Here is a 20653-nt window from a genome sequence, read left to right as displayed (position 1 = left end):
ATGATAGGCCCACTATTCCCGGAGCTACTCATCGCCAGTAGCAAACTCTCCCTTTGCAATCTTGTCGCTAAGCGCCTTATTGGGAGTAAAGTAAGATGAGAAGTCCTCCCGTGTTTCCAGTAACAGGTCTACTACCATTCTTCCGAAGACAATTTCTCCAGCTGGGTTGAGATGCGTCCTATCGCCTTCTCCCCAGTTATAACGTTGCGCATTCTCGTTACCAATGGCGTTGACGTAGTCAGTGCTAGCTTTGTTTAGTTCGAGATACTGGGCCCCGACGTCTCCAGCAGCTGCAATGGTCTCAGCAGCCCATTCCTTGAGGTTCTGGACAACCTCTCCGTTTTGGAACGTACGACGCGTGAGCGAAGTGATAAAGATCTGATGCTCTTATTAGTCCAAGCCAAACACTTGCAGATTAGATCGAAGACCTACTGGTGTTCCGCCAGCCGCTTTGATCTGGTTGCCAATTTCGACCAGATTGGCATGGAACTCATCCAGCTGCATGACCTTCTGATCATTGTGGCCAAATTGAATGGTCACGACAGGCTCGAAGTCGGCCTTCGCCGTACCAATGTCTTTGATGAGAGTGTCCCAACGACCATTGGACTTCCATGATACAGTAGTTGAGCCACTGACACCTCGATTATCGCCTCTAGCTGGGGCGTTGAGATATGACAAGAAACCATTACCCCAGCCACCGTCTACGGCGACGGTCGAGTCACCGATGAGGAAGAATTGTGGTGGTTTGGCCGCTCGGGCAACAGGGCTTGACTGTACAGAACCAAGGACGGTGAATACCAGGCCCGCAAAAGAGAATCTCATTTTGATGGTTTCTTGCTAGGTTCTTCGGTAAGTGGATAGCAATGGCAGCCGGACAAAAGGATTTCATGAACTCTCAAGTGAAGCAGAAATACTATACTCGTAGATGGGTTAAGATCACCTGAATATCTATTTCCATCATTCGGTCAGGTACTGGCAGTTTATATCGTGCACAGTGCATCGTAGACCAGGGCTATGGTAGTCCATCTTGGCGGGGTCCGCTGGTCTCGGTGCAATGATACCACGAAGTCGCATATAAACGGTATGCACATCGATGTCGCCATGCCTTGTCGATGCATCGGAGCGAGATATGCCGCAGACATATTTGGAAAGATCGACATCAACTCCCTTCTAAGTAGTGGAAGAGATATTTCCAGCGGGGATCCTAGCTGTAGATCATGGACTGTTCCGATATTATGGCGGCATGCGCTACCCCTACTAGGGGCGAAAAGAAAACTTAGGACATTGACCCTAAGCTTAGAGGACTTTTTGCTGAGTTTATTTTAACAACCTGTCAAGGCCCGATGTTTTCTTGCTCCCTGAGGCCCTGCTGCAGCGGCCCCACGAACTAATATGGCAACTGAACGTTACTAGAACGTTGACGAAACTCCATAAACAAGTATGTGCATTTCACTTAGAATACAAAGGTTCTCCTGTCATTACTCGTTCAAGCCCAAAGTACATCCGTAATCTCTTCGAACAAATTCGCCGCCCAAATTGCATCATAGTCAAAATGTGACCGAGATGATACACTGTTCGCCTCCCTCTGTACGATTTGAGTGCTAAGTGCGGTCAGGTCATCCGATATCTCAATATGCTCCGCTTGTCCTTCATCGTCCGATAGTTTTTCGTCCAGCTCAATGACCCTCGGCAGACCAGCAACACTTTCAGATGCTCGACGCTTCCGAGGCGTGTACAGAGTTGTCGCAGACAAGTTGTGTATTGGTCCGTAGGCCAACCTCTTCATTCCCGCGTCGTGGAGAATAGATGTCGGTAGGTCCAGTTCTGTTGGTGGTCTGCCGGTGATCAAGGCATAGTCGAGAGAAAGTCGAAGGCGCATGTATTGGCGTGTGATAAACAGCTCGTCCCAATACTTCGTAAGACTCTTGGCAGGCTGTGATAAAGCGCCCTCTCCTCCTGACGACTGTCGACGCCCTGGTGGTTTCGAGTGAGGGCGCAGTGGAAGCTGAATGGGCGTTGATTGAACGATTTGTGTGATCATTCTACTGATATCTTCGGCACCCTCAAAACGCTTACTACACAAGTGCATTGCTTGTGCGTGATATCTCGTTAACAGCTGATCTTCGTCACTTTCGAGGTCCTTGGGTGCTATTCTCTCATCAATGGAGCTCAGCATAAGCGGATATGCAATATAAGCAATACTAAACAGGGTCAGTTATAGCGAGTCCATTGAGAGCTGGTCACTTACGCAGATATAGGAAGGTGTTGAGTTAACCCTTCTTGAACGATAAAACCCACTAGTTTCGTTGTTTCTGTGGTCGCATAACTTATGTCCTTGCCGATATTCCGGAGTACAGTGTCGTCAATGATATTCACTCCTTTCTGTCGCTGCTCGATCATCATAGCCTCATGATTCCCAAGAGCAATTTGAGCAGCGCTACATTTATCGTCAGTTGGGAGACCAAGGTGCATAAGCTGTTCCACTCACTAAGCATATATGAATACAACGCTTGATATAAGCGTCGTCGATCGGTGAGCCCCGGTGCCACTGAGAAATGGATGGAGAGCTTTGTCTGCCTCTTTCTTCCAACGGGTGAGGTTACTTTTGGCGGTCCTGATTTGAGATAGGGTCTTTTCAAAATTGTCTAATGAGTATGTGATATCGAACGCGTTCGGACCATAGCAAATCGAAAGAGTGTCTGTCAGAATAACTGCCAGACGACATTGGAAGTTTATGATGTTTGCTAGCTGACGCTTCGTCCTAGCGTCATACACAGCAGAACTCTCTGCTTCATCGGCAAGATCCTCGGGGATGATCGGATCTAAAGTGACATTAAAGCTTGAAGGTGTTATCTGTAGAGGCTTTCGAAGACCGAGGGTCAAAACTCTGTCTCTCCAGAATAGAGACCACCAAAGTCTCTTGTTGCTCTTCTTGCGCGATATACTTGAACCGGGAGCTTGGAAATTGTGAGCTTGGGCAACGATGGCATTTTGAATAGCGATAGCAAGCCAGGTGCTTCCTGCGTGCGGCTCTAGAGCTGAGAACTGGAACGTCAAGAGTAAGGCTGCCTGGGATTTGGTGAATGCATCACTCTCGACCCCAAGGTCAAACAATAGCTTGGGAAGGTCAGTGGCCATACGCGACTTTGGTGAGTTCACATACCTTGGCCCTTCTATAGAAGATATTCCGTGCTACCTTCACGTTTGTGTATCCGGCATTCTTGAGTACTACGGGCGATACAAACTGCGTCTTGTCAGCTCTGTATTAAGAAGGTTGGAGGGCCCTTACCGCTGATGCTGCGAAAAGCATCGCTTGGAAAACGAGCAGGGACATGGGTTTCACTTTTTCGTCGCTACTCTCTTCCCCCAAGTACATATCCCAGAATTCTTTCTCATCTACCAACGGATAGTAGGGATGTAGGTACAGGAAGTACTGGTTGATGAATTCTTCTTGAACGGTTCGTACAGGCAGGTGAAAGCACCGATTGAGATCGAGGAAGTCAACATCTTGTTCAGGAAGGACTCGAAGATCCGGCAATACTAGAAATGGCTGTGTTGTGTATAGGACTTCGGACTGAGAATATGCCGCTGATGGCCTGGGATTCGACATGACTGATCGGGTCCAGTTTGCGAAATGATGTGTTTTATGATCGAATGATGAAGTGCTCTGTATATCTTGAGAGAGCCAAGGTCCTTGGCGTACTTTTATGTCTTGGTTTGCAGGGTTGGAGTAAAAGATAGTCCGCTCATCCGTAGGACCGTAACCATCCTCAACATGAGCTGAGCGTTATCGGAGTCCGGGAACCAAACTTCCGTCTCCACTTTCAGCTGCCGAGGTGACTCCACTCGCTGATACGGCGTCCAGCAAATGGTGCCTTTCTGCCTGAGGCCTGTCACCTAACCTGAAAAGGTAAACAGCTTAAGCTCGTTAAGCTTTGCTGTCCAACCTCAACCCATCTAGCACCACCTGCTCAACGAAATCTGTCACGTTACAAGCATTCTATACTCTTCACCAATTGATCATCTGTTAACTTATATTCTCATTTCGTATGTGCCTGAACTCTTCTTACGACTAAAATGATGAGAACTAGATCAAATTACTATTATGATCATTACGAGGGCCTCTCCTATGATGATGGCATTCCCTATCAAGGTCCCGACTTTCTCGATGTCAACCATGAAGCACAGCGCGAGCTGATGGCCTATAGCGAAGGACGATTCGAGGGCTACCCTGCTAAGAGACCATTTCGTGTGGCCCATCGTCAACCAGGAAGACTTTTAGGGACCCAAACTTATGCTCTTGTTGCGAAATGCAAGGGGAAGACTTATTCCTCCTGCCTTTGCTGTAGTTGATTACGAGGGGCTGTGGTTTGGCAAAGCGACCAAAGGCCTCCATCCTGAATTCCTTCATCACCATACCGTGATCATGCATGGAGCTACCAACGCCGAAGAATACGGAAAGCTTATTCACTGGGATTCTCACCCAGATGCCGAAGAATGGGTCAGAACCGAAGGCAGTCTCTCCCTGGAGATGCCCTCTTAGTTTTCGAATGTCAAGAACGTCTCATGAAATTTCTCGTCGATTGCTGCCACCAAATTCTTCACGAGATTCCCCCAGATGTCATGATCAGCGACGAATACCCCATCCAACCTGAACCAATATTGAAGACGGACAGCGACGCGTCTAGGTTTGTTTCCCTGGCTGTAATCACTACCGAGGCTCCCTACAAGCGACCGGCAGGCCTCGATCTTTTGCATCTACTTAAGGTCCTCGAGGCTAGGATGGAACCCTGACCTCTTCCTGCAGCAGCACAGCATGTCTCTGAATCACAAAGCTAGCCTTCGGGAACAGATAGACTATTTCTGGACGAACCTGCGCAAGAACCAAGGAAGTTCAAACCAGAAGTCAAGTCAAAGACCAAGGTTAAGACCAAGCGTGACCCGACAGAGCCTGCCACTGCGGAGCAGGCGACCCCGCCGGCTGATGAAGCAGAACCAGCGACTGAAGCCACGCAACCCACATTTGCTGTTGATGCCAAAGCACTCAAGGTGTTCCGTACTCTGTTCTTCGATCCTGAAGTAACATCGACTCCTGGCTTGATCCCGTGGAACGACTTCCTCTATGCCATGGCGGCGACTGGCTTTAAGATTGAAAAGCTGTATGGCTCGGTCTGGCAGTTTACTCCGACTAAGCTGGACGTTGAGCGCGGCATTCATTTCCATGAACCGCACCCCAGGGGTAAGACCCCTTTTGAGACGGCTAGACGACATGGACGACGTTTGACGAGGGCATATGGATGGCGTGGGGGTATGTTTGTACTGAAGAAAACGTCGAAGAGGTTCGAAATGTTAGGGTAGATCTTGATTGGATTGCTGTAGGTATCTAGATCCCCGTATTCTTACATACCGGCTTTATATCTTGTCTTGTCTCGTTTCTATATGCAGTGGTTGAGAATGTAGGATATCTGCCACCTTTCGTCAGCATTGAGTTGAGTCTGTAAAATGCAGTCATGTTCAAAGTCGGGAGAAGCAAACCAGAATAATTGCTAAAGCATTGGAACAGAAGGTTTTAGTCTGAATTCTATATAGTAAAACGAAGAGTCAGCTACTTCTATCGACTGCAAATAACCTATTATGAAACACTTACCATGAGAACGAGTCAAATTGAAGTCCGAATGGTGAAGAAAAGTACTCACCCTAGAGCTCCTGTCTATACCTGCGGAGCAGAACCAGAGCCGCTATCCAGTTAAAACAGCTCGGCTCTGTGAGCAACAATCTCTTTAAGGTTAGACTCAGCAGAAGCACGAGGCCTATTAATAGCAGTGAGGAACTCGGGGCTTTGATTGGTGCAACAAGACACGGAGATCTCCGCTACTCGCGATGAACTTTTTACCAGATGATTCACGGCCTGAAAATCATCAACATAAGCGAGCATACCTTGCGACTCTGACCACACATAATGAAAACGGGAACTCATATTACGAGATGGAGCAAGCAAAATGTTTATATATGATGAAAGAGACGGCTGATGGGCACGGTCTTTTTGCCAAAGAGCTCATCAGGGCTGGGACACGCATCATTCACGAGAAGCCGATTCTGACTGTCTCGCAAGATGAGACAAAGACGAAAGCCGAGTACAGATGTGTCATTGACCAAGCTGCGAATCTGAGCGACCCAGAGAAACAGCGATTGATGAATCTTTATCACAACGACAAAAAGCTGCGCGAATTTTCATTCCTCCAAGGTCAACCTTGTCCTGGGACAGACCTCGATGCTGGCATTGTCTTGGCCAAGTTCTATACAAATGCTGCGAGCATCACATCTGGAGGCCTCGAATGCGGGTTGTTCACCATTTTCTGCCGAATGAATCACTCGTGTACACCAAACATATGCTGGGTGTATGATGAGCCAACGGGGTTCATGGAAGTATATGCAGTGAGGGATATTGACAAAGATGAGGAGATTACCAACTCATATATCGAAGTCGCAATCTCTCACCAGGCCAGGATGAAAGAGCTGTCGAATTGGGGCTTCACATGTCAATGCACTGCCTGTGAAGGACCAGATGCTGCGAAGCACGATGAGCGAAGGCGCAGGATTGCACAGATCAAAGGGATTCTTGACATTTATCAGGATGCAGGAAAATCGGGCGACGCACCGAAGTTTGCTGAGATTCCAAAGACAGACCTGGAGGCATTGAGGCTTAGCGAAGAAAGCCTCACCTTATTATCGGACGAAGGGCTCATCGAGCAACTGGGGGTCATGTATGGGTTGTGTGCCAAGTTCGCCAAAGGCGCTGGACTGCATGACTTTGCAGAGGATTATGAGGAAATGGAGTTTGAGATTCTGGTGATAACGACCGGGGAGTATATCGATTGAGTCGGAAAGCGTTCCGAGGCATCAAGGATAGGAAGACCATGGTATTCGGATCTACCGAGTTTGATAGGGTTTTTAGCCCACATGATAACCCAAAAGCGTGCTTAAGGCATCATCGCATTGAGCGGATTTCAGTGAGGGTCTCTCCTTGGGGCTGGAGTGCAAGTATCTTCATAGTCTCAGGCCATTGCGTGTTATGTGCCATGGTAAGGATCAATTCATGACATTATCATACTATTGTAATCTAAATACACGAGAAAAGAAGTTCTTTAGAAGGAAATCATTCTGTAGAGATTTTGGGGGACAAAATAAAAGGTGCCAACAGAGTGACAACGATGAGAAAATTCAAGGAAAATGGGGAGCGTAGTCCTCTTACTGACAGCCAGGGCATGTCCAACACGCAGGATCATCCCAGATAGAATTCATGGAAGGGTCCTTGTCAGTCTCAAGTGGTATGGGCATACCGGCCAAAGCGAGCTTATAAACCGAAAACTTGCATCGATCATCCTTATATCCAGAACCCTTGCACCCTGGATAAGCTCGGCAGATAGCAGCACAACGGCGAGGCGTAGCCTGGGCATACTCTGTATAAACTGTGATCAAGTTGGGGTCATTTCCATCAACCCAGCCACCTCCCATATAAGCTTCGTAATTGCAGAGTGTACCGGCAGGAGGGTTGGCGACTGGCTTGCATTCATCGCCTAGAGTGTACGCACACATATCGGGAGGACCCTTGGGAACAGAATCAGGAACGCACTCCTCGCAGTCGGTGTAGCAGCGCGTGTCCAGCCAAACCTGCTTCTTCCAGTCGTTCTCTTCTGTGACGAAGTTCTCCTTGAGTAAGGGAAGTTCAGAGAAGTAGCATCGGTTTTCGAACTGTGAGTATCCAGCGGTCAAGCAGAGTGGATGGCCTTGACAGATGGCTATGCACTGCTCGACGCGGTCTTGGTGGGGATATGACTCGCGAGTCTCCAACCAGAAACTTCTGCTGGTGAGCTTGTCGCCCCAGGAACAGAGAACGTCTTTGGGGTAGTTGAAGCGGTCGAAGTTGCACATCTCGCCGTGCGTATACTTGCATGTCTCTGTTGGGGTTGAGGAGGCGGTAGTGGTTTCTGAAGTTGAACTGGGATCTTGGGTAGTAAATGTTGCATCTTCGGTGAAGGATGTTGAGTCTTCGCTCAAGGACGTAGACTCTTCGGGCGCATCGCTTGATGTATCTACATGAGGGCCTTCAGCAGACGTGTGAGTTGTTTCAGGCCAAGTGGTGGTGCCTTCGATGAAGGTTGGCTCCACGTCAACGCTGGTCTCTGGTCGAGGCGACCGCATGCTTGTTGACTTGATGCCTGGCGTAGGCTCTAAGCTTCCAGAGCTTGTCTGTGGGTCGGGAAGCCAATGGGTAGTGTTCTGGGGAACTCTGGTGGATGGCTCCGCGATGAAAGTTGTTTCCGAGAGCACCGGAGCTTGAGTAAGGCCAGCGGTTGACGATGGTGATTCACCACAGAGCTGACAGTTGAAGCAAGCTAACTCAGACCATTCTAGGACACGGTCTGGATCTCCAGTGGTCCAACCACGAACCCTCAATGGCTCAAGGACGAAATTGCAAGGGTATCTCGGGTTGTTGTTCACAGCAAATGCGAAACATCCATCGATGTAGCCACAAGTCAACGCGCACTTCTGAATGTCCATGCCTTGCATAGGATATTGCGAGAGTGGAAATGCCACAATCTCAGCATTGGGCTGGGAACGGTACTCGCAGAATGGCCCCGAAGGCTTCGGCCACTTCTGTCCGCAAAAGCCGGGAGGGTTGTAACCGTCGGGGCAGACCTCTTGAGATGGAACCTCGGGCCTGATATAGCCTGTCGTGGTAGCAGGAGGGGAATTTGTAGCAGTAGTAGCTGGCTCAACAGTTGTTACTTGATTGGCCGGTTCACTAGTTGGAGTGGATGGGAGACTGCTGGTAGTCTCCTCAGGGGTGTTGTCATCCCCAAAGTCCAACTGGAACTGATCGATGTTATCAGGAGTTACTTGATTGGAGACGAAGACCGAATCCACGTAGATCAGTGCCAGTCCATTGCCGGTGCAAGACATGGAGATGCCAAAGCTGGCGCTTCGAGAGTCGGCCATGACAGTAGTGAGGACTCTGTTCCAAGAGACACCAACGCCACCACTGGTGAAAAGACCCATGGTGTAGAACTGGGTATTGCCGAGGTATGCATTGACGCTGCACGCCTGATTGCCTCCAGCGGTGATGACGACGTAATAGAACTGGACAGTATAGAGAATATTTCTGCTTGGAGCAAGGTTGGTAAGAAATTGTGAGATACTCGCTAGTCCACCGAAAGCTCGCTTCTTTGAGTCGGAAGAAGAGCCCAAGGCAACGCAACCATTATCTGAGCTACCATCTGCCTTGAAACAGTTGCCGCTCTGTTGTTTGGCCTCACCTTCGGCATCGAAGCCAAAAATGCCACTTTCTGAGTTCGGGTCTTTGATGGAGAATCGCCCGTTGGAAACGGCATTCGTGATCACGACGTTTCCCTGAGATTGTGTTGCAGTCGGTTCATCAGTCAACACGCCACTGGGTGCCTCTGTCTCCTGGCTGGCAGGAATGTTGGATGATGATGATCCAATGGGCACTCCAGAGCCTTCGGTGGGCAACGTGGAGGCAATTGTGGATACCCCAGAACCTTCGGTAGAAAACGTGAAGGCGATTGAAGACTCGATAACAGAGGTGTCACCAGATGCTTCGTCAGTGGAAAGCGTTTTAGTGGAATGTGCTTCGGTGAAATGTGTTTCAGTGGAATGTGTTGAAATGGTCTCATCAGTCTTGGTGGAGGTTGCTGTTGGACCGAGGCCATCGAGTCTACCGTCAATGCATTGTTCGGCTATCGGCCACTGTTAGTAAGGGCCGGAACAGATACATCAAAACTTACCTCTATACACGTTCAGAGATACTGGTAAGCAGCCAGATGGCTTGGATCCGAAAGTCATGTAAACCTGCCCATCAGAAGGCGTCTGGCAGAATGAAGCTCCGCCATTGGGTAGGGAGGGGTTTTGGAAGCGCAGTAACCCTCCATCAGAGCTGAAAGCTGTCGAGATTACATTATCGCTAGATGAGGACGAGGCCTGGAGTTTCTGGTATCCATCACCGAGGTATGACACCGGAACACCACCGTCGGAAAGCCGACCATTGCCAAGGGTGAAGACAGTAGCGAACGTGCAGATGTCGGGGTTGCCTTCACCAACAAAACCACCAATGTCGCGCTTTGTGTTACCGCCGGAAGGGCTGACAAGAAGGATGATGCGCTGTCCGGTGGTGGGCTCGAGAGTAGTCGAAGCGGATGCGCTAGAAGCAGCCGAGGACGCGAGATCTGGACCTTGAGCAGTAGATGTTGATATCAATTCGATATCTGTGGAGTTTTCAACAGGGCGCGGGAGTCCCGTTGCAATTGACACTGGAACGAGGTACGTTGAAAGGTAGGTGATGCACCACGTCCCAGGGTCTTGGTCCGCATACTGGACGTCTCTCGCATCAACGGCAGCAACACCATTGACAATGCCGCTGAGCAGCGCAAACGCTCCAATATTGCCCTTCATTCTACGTGAGAACAGCAGCGGTCGAAAGAATGGCGAAAAGAAAAAGAATTTGCTACGACACCGACTACGTATAAGAATTAGGGCAAACGAACCGAGCGTAACCAAGCCTCTGGGAGCAAGAAAACACCGGACCTTAATATAGGGTGTCAAAATAAACTCAGTAAAAGATATCCTTAACTTGGTGAAGTTATGCTAAATTTACGTAAGTTTATCTAGGCCTTTTTGTCATTTGGGATAAAGGTCTTGAGTTTTTTTTCCCTCTCCTGGCTAAGCAATGCGAAATGTTGGTGGCTGCAAAATGGTCTGCTTGTTGAAATGACAACATGCAAAGGGGTCGATAGTGACAGACGCCATCATTTGAAATCAGGGTCTCGATTGCGATCTCTGGGTCCAGAGTCATTCTAAGGCTGAGACTATTGACCCGAATTAGTGGAAAAGCCGTTCAAAAGAATATTAGCCGCTGTCTAATCATCCCCCCTTGCTTGGGCGACAGACTTCTCAGCCAGCCACTTTCAATGCAAGGAATTTGTCTAAACACAACAAAATGGAAAGATTCCACGATTAACAAAAGAAGAAGCGCTAGATCGTAATCTCATCAACCATTTTTAGGGGATCCTTTGACTTGATCTAATCTTTTGGCATTGCCACACGTGGAAGAGGGTCTCACTGCACAAGGGAGAAGAAAAAGACCCACTGGGCTTATGCTTATTGACCATGCATATCTTAAATGACATTTCGGTTAGACTATGACTTTTGAGAAGCATCGGAGTTTCGGCCTTTCCAACCATTTACCCAGCCCATCGATGGCATCTGGCCTCCTAGAGGAGACCTTCTAGAAAACATTGCCCTTGGTCTGTCTCATCTCCGAGACCTTCAGATTCCTGATAAGAGCGACCCAGATAAATGACAACGCCATAATGGCTGTGCCAGCTGCCAACATCCGGGTTTGTGCATATCCATATGCCTTCTGAATAGCGATACGCTCAGGCGTTCCCCTCGCATAACTCAATTGCGTAGGGAGATCTCCGTAGATAGCATCGAGGTTCTCAAGCGCACTTGCGGGTAGATACATCTTCAATGCTTTCTCAAAGGTATTCGTCCAGATGGCGCCTGAAATTGTGTCGCCGATACTGCCGCCCGCTGTGCCAGTGACGTTCAACATAGCCAACGCCGCAGCAACGTGCTGATGATCGACAGCAGCAAGAACGGCGAGCTGCATGCAAATGGTGAAGACACTTCCGCCGACAGAAATGAAAATCTGGCACATGACCAAGTATCCCACATAGCCAGTTGGGTTTCGGAAGTAGATCATCAAGCCTTGGGCGAGGATATAAAGCGGCACGCCAGCCCAGAGGAGCCACTTGAAGTATCCAGTCTTGCGAATACCCCAGCCCACGAGGAACAACAAGAAACCAGACACAACGTTGAAGGTATTGTTAACGTAACCGGCCTCTGCGACCGTCAGATAGTTGACAACTTGAAGGAAAGACGTGAAGTAGTTGTTCCAGCAGTAATACGAGATCTGATACGTGAGATCGAGGAGACAAGCACCAACAAGGGTTCGATCAGTCAAGAAGTGGAACTTGAGGAAGGGAACTGGCGCAAAGTAGACTTCGTTGAGGGCGAAACCAACGAGAAGGATGAAGCCGACAATGATCATGGCGATGATGTATCCAGTTGACCAGCCATGAGGTGCCATGGAAGCGATGGTAAACGGGAGGAGGAAGATGACCAAACCAGTGGCGAAGAGGAATACGCCGAGAACTACAGAATAATGATGGTTAGCTTTGAGGAGACCTGTAGCTTCGTTTTGAACTTGCCGTCAAATTCAAGCGTATAGTGCCAGATGCTCTCTTTCAATGTGCGGCCACTAGACTTCTTTGGCAGAATATTCTTCTTAGCCTTTCGCAAGTTGATCTTGAGGAGAAGATACAAGGGTGCACAGACGACAGGCGTGATAAAGGCAAAGGTGCCGAAACCCCAAGGCCAACCAATGTCAGCCAGCATTCTGTCCGAAGCATAAGATCCAGCAAAGGCTGAGATCATGTAGGGCGACGATGTGAAGGCATATGCCAAGGCTCGGTTCTTTAGATTGGTAGCATCGGCGGTCATGACATCGATACTGTATATGAGGCCTGTGAAACCGACTGAGTAAAAGACCTGGGATTACATTAGCTTCGGCGTCCAACATGTGATTTCCGTTACGTACATTCGCGGCGCAGTAAGTAGACAGGTCTTTGGCCGTAGCCATCAGAATCAAGCCCAGTTCACAGAATCCCACCATAAGAAGATAGCCCTCGGCTCGGCCCCAAAGATCAAGTAGTTTGGCGAGGGGAATGAAGACAGCGGCGGTCATTGAGTTCGCGACAACACCAATGGTGTTGAGGAGCGAGTGCGCGGCCCAGTCGCTGGTGACATACGGTAATAAATTACCGACGGTCGAGCTTTGGAAAGCATTGAGAAGGTAGACGAGCCAGATGAAGATGAAGAGGCAAATCAGAGATGTCTTGCTCCATACGAGGGTGATGGCCTCCATGTCTTTGACACCCTCGGTGACATCCTCAGCGGGGAGGGCATCATCGGGAACAGCTGGGTGTCCATCTTCAGGATGGGTATTCTTTTCATGGTCTGTAGTCGTTGTGACGTCTTGGAGATCGACATCAGAGGTCTTGTTCGACCTGTTCCAGAAGCCCATTTTGGCGGTTCAAGCGAGAAAGAGAGAATTAAGCTTGAGAACTTTTAAATTTCTCGACGAGAAAAAGGGTTACATTAAAAAGAAATGACATGCTGTATCCCCCCGGCATAAATCTTCCGACACCGGTGGATCAAACAACGAAAAGAGCGCATCAGATAAGATCATCTTACCCCGTTGATTCCGACTCTGTTGGTTGCGTCCCTGTAAAACACGGCAGGATCGGCAAGCTGAGTGGGATGCTTGGCAAATAGCGATGAGGCTCGTAAAGCAAAGAGGGTCTTTTCCACGGTAAACACGGCACGGTTAGCTCCACCGCGTACGTCAGTCAGATTATCTCGGGCCAAAGGTAAAGCAGAAGGCTCGAAGCAAACTTTGAGAAAGGTAAAAACTTGCTTAATCAATCTAATCTAATCTGATTTTATTGATCAATAGAGGGCGGTATCGGGCCGGATTGTTTGAGGGCTCGGAAACTGTTACGGAATGAATATCATAGCGTGGAGGGTTCACGGGGATATTACAGCGCCACAGCGAATACAAAACGTGTCATTTATACTCTTCTAGTACCAACACTCGTTAGAAATGAACAACTTCTAGAGTGGGTTCTGCAGCGAGGGAATGTGATGGTCGTCCCGGAAATACAACGGCCCAAGGAACTCACGATGTCCCCTCGGCAACTTGATCAATCGTAAAGTTGAATCCCCCATCCGCATCCGGCTTTATATCGTGCAGACAATATCTTGGGGTTTTGACGCTGTGTTGTCAGTCATGACGCTATGATTGGACATAAATGGGGCTTACCTCCAGAACCAACTGCTCAAACACATATTCTTGCAGTTCTTGGTCAGCAAGGCGATGTCGCTCTCAAAGGTCTCGCTGGCAAATCGACTCGCAGCATCATCAGAAGCTTTGTTCACTCTGTCAATCTCAACTTGAAGCCTGTCGAGTGATGCATCAAGTCCTCGCCGCATGTCGCCGTGTGCCAACAATACCACGATGTTCTCGACGAACCCTTCTCGTATCTCTTTGCGCACGCTCACAATGTCATTTGTGATCCACATAACAGCGACGGAAGCTTCGCATAGATCTTGAATTTCCTTGGATTCCATGACGTACTCAGGCAAGTCGAGTCCATTGGCGAATTCGATGTTGGCTGCCACTTGCTTCATACAAGAAGACGCATCCCGGTAGCCAAGATACTCGTCAAGAGAAGGAAGATGGGCATTTCTTCGATTGAAAGCTTCCTTTTGATATGCTTTCAGGGTAGCAATGGCCTCCTTCGCAATTCGCTTCCGGTAACTTGGATTGTCACTGTAAAGACGATGAACAGTCGAGGCGTACTCTCCAAATGACAGTACAGCATCGTGGTCTAGATAACGTGTTGACGGCTCAACCTCCTGGCTTGATACACCAAGGCTTCTCTCAACATAGTCCTCGCAGTCATTCAGCAGGGCCTGCAGCTTGTTGTAATCGAATTGTTCGACGATGGAATATTGATCGAGAAGGTCGTCGATTATGAACATCCAGACTTGGAAGGATGTCAAGACCTCTAGCTTTTCGCGGGAGGCGTACGGGTACCAGCCAGCTAGTTGTTCCGACAGGTTAGCTTTGGTCAGACGCGAGCGCACCGTTTCGTTGACAGCATGTCTGACAGATGTGTCAGTATTCTTATTGGTTTTTCTCGGGAGATATTTTCTGACGTTTCAATCAACTGAAGTATCTTGACGTCTATGGCATCAACGTGCGGGTTTGTGTCTCTCGGCCATCCGGCATGCATCAGAGCCAAGTCCAGGACTCTAAGGCTTTGACCTCTCAGAACGGACAATAAGTCCTCTCTCGTGCTGGCTTTGCCGGTTTGCGTTGATGATGATGAAGCCATATGATTAGATGCACAGCTGGGTTCGACTTGAAGTTGGCAGCAGGCTGGGCTAGACCTTGAGGCTGCAGAGGGCAACGCGGCATTATATATTTGCGACCGTTACACTGCATAGACTAACAATCAAAGATATTGAGACTATTGTACAACTTTGATTAGAAATCTTCACCACTGACTGTCGTGCTTGTCAAGTCATATTGGAGTACTGTACTACACTGATTAGCAATTATTTAGCGCGACGTTTGACAATTACAAGAGCAATTAGCAATCCTTACGTACATGAGCGGTCTGGCACGCCTAGCTCAATTAGCTTGGCATGCTACCCGACCGGTTCATGGGAGGATCCTCGGTAGGGAGCTTAGTTTTCAGCTCCTGGGGTTTAGGGTAGTCAATGATAAAAGTTGGCAGACAGACAGATAAGATAAGATAAGATAAGGCTGGTAGAAGCAATTGTGTGTTGGTTGTCCGAAAGCCAAGCCAGTCATTTCGCTATGCAAAGTGTTATGCAGTTGGTTGGTTGGTGTCCACTTCTGTCCAACCAACATCAATTTGCCTCCCCGAAGGAATGAGCGATTTCCCATCATGCTTCGTCCAAGTTGTCTCATGCCTTCGCGCTGTATCCCCCACCTTGGGCATCGAACCAGAAAACCTTCCATCGTCTCGACTGCTTGTCAAGAATCGCATATGGCGGAATCCGCCGTCCCTATCTTACACAGGTAACTGCTAATACTCGTCATTCCCATACGGAGCTGTGAGAGAATATCTGCTTCTCTTCTATTTAGTCTATCATATAGCACTTCCGTTTGTTTGCCTAGCAAAACTTTGCGGATCCTCTTGGAGTAGGCGGTTATGCAACTAGGATTCACAGGATCCCTGGAGAGGATGATTGTCCGGAACGTCGGCAACTCGGATCAGACGGCCTGCAGCATAAGCATAAGATATTTTACTTGGAAGGTGTGTTTATGGGCGAATAACCCATAGAAGCGGAGTACTCCAGATCTATATAAGGGCATCATCTCCTGCCTCCTTGATCTCTTTCGTCCTCATCCCATCCATTATCTATCACTCATACTCTAAAGTTCAGAAGCCATAAAACACTACTTCCCCGAATATGTGGTCCCTTACGGTATGTCGATCGATGACACTCCTGACCAATGCCACTGATACTTCCTTAGAGCACCGTCGTCAGCGTCCTCGCTTTGTCGAGCATCGCCCTGTCTGCTCCTGCTGCTGACATTGAAGCCGTATCCACCCTTGAGACTCGCAAGTCCAAGGCATGCACAAAGGGAAACTACTATACATGTGTTAACTCTTGGGCCGGGCCGTGTCAGGTTGGTTGCCTGAGAGAAGGGCCAACTATTGGCAAGCAAGTTTGTGAGAACGAATGTGCATTTGAAGCTTCCAAGAATTGCGAAAAGTGGTGCCACTAGAAGGGTTACGAGACAACATTATCAAGCCGACGGCAAGGGGGAACTGCAGGCATTACTTGCAAACTAGATGTTTTATTTGCAGCAGATGCTTGTGGCTAAGAGGTTATATCACCACAGAGAACTTGGCAGGTATTATGGTCGCATACAAGGCGAAGTGGGGAGCCCAAAAGATGGACACTTCGGCCGTCAGCCAGGGCCTGTCCTCGGGAAGCAAGAAATGATCACATCATGATATACGGTGTTAAAATAAATCTAGCAAAAGGTATCCTAAACTTAATAAAGATATCCTAAATTTACACTAAATTACCTAAATCTTCGTATCATTTATGATCAAGGTCCTGAGTTTTCTTTCCCCCTGGTGCCTGTTGATCAGGCATGGCCTGCATGACTACTGGGTAACAGTAGGTGAAACCGAGTAGGAATAGAACTAGGTACGCTCTGCCATTTTCGCTTCCGCCCTCTTGATCGTGAGCACACAAAAAGCCCCACTTCTCTTATCAATTCTTTTTGTTACAGCCTCGCTTAACTTTGTTTGACAGACCTGCTGGGAGGACGATTACTCCAAGTGTTCAGCATCCTATCCTCAGCAGCTGGAGCATGACTGCCCAACTGAGGCTTCTAGATGTAAGTATTCCCTAGGTTCGTCTCTTAATGTGTCATAACCCCCAGTTCGCCTCCATTCTCCCCGTCTCTTTTGGAAACTTGACCGCCGCCCGTATTGCCAGTAATTTACGCAAGTAATAGAATGGCCATGCAATCCCAACGATTCCTATCATGAAATTAAGGGAGATATTATCGGATATAGCTGAGTATAGAGAGAGAGAATTTGTAGAATGATCGGATAGCGTCACGAAATATCGGCCGCATCCTTTGACTTGCCGACGGTTTCTTGGCTCATGCCTGATCAGGAAATTATAAGACGCCCCTTACCCGTCGTCCGCAAGCACTTAACTTAATAAAATATAGCGGGAGTCGGGTACGGGGTTTATCAAGTATAGGCGAGCATCAGATTGTATAAGAAATGCAACATGTTAATACGCATGAGGTGAAGATAGACTTCCGTGCGGCTGCGGATCGACGGATGAACGGGACGGAAGTTTGATGGGTTGCATGGCTGAGAGCTACGAAACGCCAGCAGGGTCCCCTAGTGTGAATCATTTCCCAAGAGGTCAAAACTCAAAACTTGGATTTGCTAACGGTAACGTCTTCGAATCTCCTATCACTCAAAGTCAATTGTTTCAGCTCGGGATTTGAATGAGCGAAACCAATCAGTATCAGACACGATATCTCCCAAACTGCATAATGGAGCAAATGCATCTGTATTTCAGACCGGAAAGATATAATAAGTTTCCTATCTGCAACTTGAGTTCAACAAAAAGGACCGAAGATCGGGGTTATATGCACGGTCTCGGAATTTATGTAATAAGGCGTATCACACAACGCCCTTTTCCAACCACCACTTCAAGGGTCTGTGCCATTCCCATTGGCCAACTCACCGAAGTCGCTCCAGCGTGCGGAAAGCGATTGGCCCTACCACTTCCGCAGTGGGTACGGAACGTTATCACCAAATTTTCACCCTCTCAAGCTCTGCAATTGATTAGACTCGTTGGATCAGTAAATTTCCCATCTTCCGTCCGCGGGGTAATATCTGGGGAACCCCGGATGCTCACTTATCACAGCCTGCATAATTGGTTTATCTCCTTGCTCGCTCGGCAGATGCACTCCCGATGCCCGGGGCCAGTTTCTCAATACTGGGTCTGGGGGCGAGAGTGGGCTGAGTATGGAGCATGAGTCAAAGTTTTACGTATAAAGACCTGTTCGGCTGCTGTTCTTTTTAATTTGCGGATCCTTGCTTCAAGCAAACACATCATCATGAATAGCTACAACATCAATTCAACTGTCGAGGAGGGTAATGGCCTGGCTCTTACTCCCTCGCAGTTGAATAAGCCCGACAATGAAGCTTCGTTGCACCACGATGCTGTTTTTGGTGAGATTACGGATGAGGGTCCTGACTACAGAAGTGTAAGCAGATTTTGCGACGAAAAATGGCATGACTTACGGAATTGACCAGTTTTTTCCAGGTCGGACTCATCGGTACTGCTGGTCTGATGATGAAAACACAAATCGGTCTCGGCGTCCTCTCGATTCCAGCAACATTCAACGCGCTTGGCATGATACCCGGCATTATCTGTCTGCTAGCTGTTGCGGTTATAACAACTTGGTCCAATTGGATCGTTGGTCTCTTCAAGCTGCGACATCGTCATGTTTACGCGATCGATGATGCTGGAGAAATGATGTTTGGAGTCGTAGGCAAAGAGTTCTTTGGCTTTGCCATGTGGATCTGTAAGTTATGATATCAGTCGTGAATAGCGAAATGCTGATTCGGTATAATAGACTGGGTCTTTGTATCTGGTGCTGGCATGCTCAGTCTCTCGATTGGCCTCAATGCTGTGTCTAGCCATGGAGCTTGTACCGCCGTCTTTGTCGCCGTCGCTGCAGTGCTTGGTTTCGGCCTCTCGAGCATCCGAACCTTGGCTCGCATGAGCTGGCTAGCGTGGATCGGCGTCATCAGTATCATGATCTCCGGTGAGTTCCACATCGAATCTTGAGATTAATAGCTAATGTAAGTAGTGATCATGGTCACCATTGCGACAGGTGTACAAGAGCGACCAGCAGCAGCCCCCCAAGACGGCGTCTGGGTCTCAGACTACAAGCTCTTCAACAAACCTTCTTTCGTCCAAGCCGCTTCAGCAATCTGCTCCCTTGTCTCAGCCTTTGGTGGCACTCCAGGCTTCTTTGCCATTGTTGCTGAGATGCGACGACCCGAACAATACACAAAGGCTTTGACCATCTGTCAGGCCATCGTGACCGTTACTTATCTTACGATCGGTTGTGTGATGTACTACTTCTGTGGGTCTTATGTATCCTCACCGGCTCTTGGCTCGGCTGGCGATACCATCAAGAAGGCCAGTTACGGCGTCGCAATTCCAGGATTGATCGTGTCGATTACTCTTGTCACTCATGTATGACTCGTATCCCCAATCACTTTTATGTCGCTAATGAAATACAGCTGCCTAGCAAGTACATGTTTGTCCGACTGCTGAGAAACACAAAGCATCTGGCTTCCAACTCTGCAGTTCACTGGAGCACTTGGTTAGGTTGCACATTCATCGTGTCAATCATTGCCTACATCATCGCTAGTGCCATTCCCATCTTCTACAGCCTCATCTCCCTGATTGGAGCGCTCGTTGGTACCCTCATGTGTTTCCAGACCATGGGATTTATGTGGTTTTACGATAATTGGGAGAAGCGTGCTATTTCTCCCAAGTGGCTATCCGCTTGTGGATGGAGTGTGTTTGTTATTGCTTCTGGCACCTTGTTGATGGTCGCTGGTACTTATGGATCAATCGTCGATATCATCCAGGCATACAAAGCAGCTGGAGGGTCAGGCGCCTGGTCGTGTGCTGATAATTCCAACTCTTCTTAACAAAGATGTTGGAGTTGGCCAGCTGTTGTGACTTGATGGCACTTCAGATTAAGATAATATTACTCCCTTGTATCCACGTGCATCCGTTCACGGTCTCTTCATTCTCCCAATCAGAAGATGCAATTCCTCGCAACGATCCCCATGCATCTTATGACATGTGAGGACTGGAGCCTCTTTGAACCTCTCAACCTTATCACAGTGCAAATCAGAATGATGACCAGCCAACATCTTGTGTAGCATAGTCACGCGGTGCTTGTGCGACCACCACGGCTCAGCCTTTGCGTTCTGGCCACAAAAGGTTTTGGAAAGACATGGGCTGCTTCATAGGCGTTTAACCTGCGACTATGGCAACCGCACATCATCTCACACAGCCATGTTTTTGCCGCTACAGGGAACCTCCAGATTCTCTTCTCCGGCAAGATCTCGCATTTCTTTGGCTAGACTAGAGTGAGATTCATCGCACAAACGGCCTGTAGTACAACGCTGGTGGTAGTGTATCCAGCGTGCCAGCTAATCCTAGCGAGAGATTGCAAGATATCGCTCGCAGCTGAATCCCCCATATGACCTCGGCTGAGTGGTCTCATAACATGCTACTTACACAATGCCCCGACATCCGGCCAATGAGGTAGAGCCATCGGGGCCCCGCCCCCGATTGACAAGCTGTGTGTCGCCGCCGCCGCCGTAGTAGAAGTTGCCGG

The 20653-nt window shown here is 48.6% G+C and overlaps 9 protein-coding genes; 4 read left to right on the top strand and 5 right to left on the bottom strand.

The window, feature by feature from the left end:
- Positions 1–24: 24 nt before the first annotated feature.
- On the bottom strand, positions 25–822 carry FFUJ_14839 (probable acetylesterase; the record flags this gene model as incomplete). XM_023576827.1 has 2 exons in its annotated part: positions 25–378; positions 433–822. The coding sequence occupies 2 exons, from the start codon at positions 820–822 to the stop codon at positions 25–27; spliced, it is 744 nt and encodes a 247-aa protein (XP_023429885.1).
- Positions 823–1486: 664 nt separating this feature from the next.
- On the bottom strand, positions 1487–3610 carry FFUJ_14838 (uncharacterized protein; the record flags this gene model as incomplete). XM_023576826.1 has 5 exons in its annotated part: positions 1487–2201; positions 2249–2437; positions 2489–3117; positions 3164–3244; positions 3290–3610. 5 exons carry the CDS (start codon positions 3608–3610, stop codon positions 1487–1489), a joined length of 1935 nt encoding a protein of 644 aa, XP_023429884.1.
- Positions 3611–4426: 816 nt separating this feature from the next.
- On the top strand, positions 4427–5358 carry FFUJ_14837 (uncharacterized protein; the record flags this gene model as incomplete). XM_023576825.1 has 2 exons in its annotated part: positions 4427–4501; positions 4840–5358. 2 exons carry the CDS (start codon positions 4427–4429, stop codon positions 5356–5358), a joined length of 594 nt encoding a protein of 197 aa, XP_023429996.1.
- Positions 5359–5880: 522 nt separating this feature from the next.
- FFUJ_14836 (uncharacterized protein) lies at positions 5881–6879 on the top strand (the record flags this gene model as incomplete). Its single annotated transcript, XM_023576824.1, has 1 exon — positions 5881–6879. The coding sequence occupies one exon, from the start codon at positions 5881–5883 to the stop codon at positions 6877–6879; it is 999 nt and encodes a 332-aa protein (XP_023429883.1).
- A 369-nt stretch (positions 6880–7248) lies between these two features.
- FFUJ_14835 (uncharacterized protein) lies at positions 7249–10470 on the bottom strand (the record flags this gene model as incomplete). XM_023576823.1 has 2 exons in its annotated part: positions 7249–9758; positions 9807–10470. 2 exons carry the CDS (start codon positions 10468–10470, stop codon positions 7249–7251), a joined length of 3174 nt encoding a protein of 1057 aa, XP_023429995.1.
- An 832-nt stretch (positions 10471–11302) lies between these two features.
- Positions 11303–13165, bottom strand: FFUJ_14834 (related to major facilitator MirA; the record flags this gene model as incomplete). XM_023576822.1 has 3 exons in its annotated part: positions 11303–12234; positions 12342–12630; positions 12680–13165. 3 exons carry the CDS (start codon positions 13163–13165, stop codon positions 11303–11305), a joined length of 1707 nt encoding a protein of 568 aa, XP_023429882.1.
- Positions 13166–13819: 654 nt separating this feature from the next.
- Positions 13820–15041, bottom strand: FFUJ_14833 (uncharacterized protein; the record flags this gene model as incomplete). XM_023576821.1 has 3 exons in its annotated part: positions 13820–13916; positions 13964–14809; positions 14863–15041. 3 exons carry the CDS (start codon positions 15039–15041, stop codon positions 13820–13822), a joined length of 1122 nt encoding a protein of 373 aa, XP_023429881.1.
- Positions 15042–16149: 1108 nt separating this feature from the next.
- Positions 16150–16468, top strand: FFUJ_14832 (uncharacterized protein; the record flags this gene model as incomplete). XM_023576820.1 has 2 exons in its annotated part: positions 16150–16164; positions 16214–16468. 2 exons carry the CDS (start codon positions 16150–16152, stop codon positions 16466–16468), a joined length of 270 nt encoding a protein of 89 aa, XP_023429994.1.
- Positions 16469–18340: 1872 nt separating this feature from the next.
- On the top strand, positions 18341–19955 carry FFUJ_14831 (related to neutral amino acid permease; the record flags this gene model as incomplete). XM_023576819.1 has 5 exons in its annotated part: positions 18341–18490; positions 18550–18811; positions 18863–19054; positions 19100–19491; positions 19539–19955. The coding sequence occupies 5 exons, from the start codon at positions 18341–18343 to the stop codon at positions 19953–19955; spliced, it is 1413 nt and encodes a 470-aa protein (XP_023429880.1).
- Positions 19956–20653: the final 698 nt, after the last annotated feature.

Source organism: Fusarium fujikuroi, chromosome FFUJ_chr04 (assembly GCF_900079805.1).
Source record: "Fusarium fujikuroi IMI 58289 draft genome, chromosome FFUJ_chr04".
Lineage (NCBI taxonomy): Eukaryota > Fungi > Ascomycota > Sordariomycetes > Hypocreales > Nectriaceae > Fusarium > Fusarium fujikuroi.
Note: the sequence above shows the minus strand (reverse complement) of the source record. Positions and strands in the feature narration are given on the sequence as shown.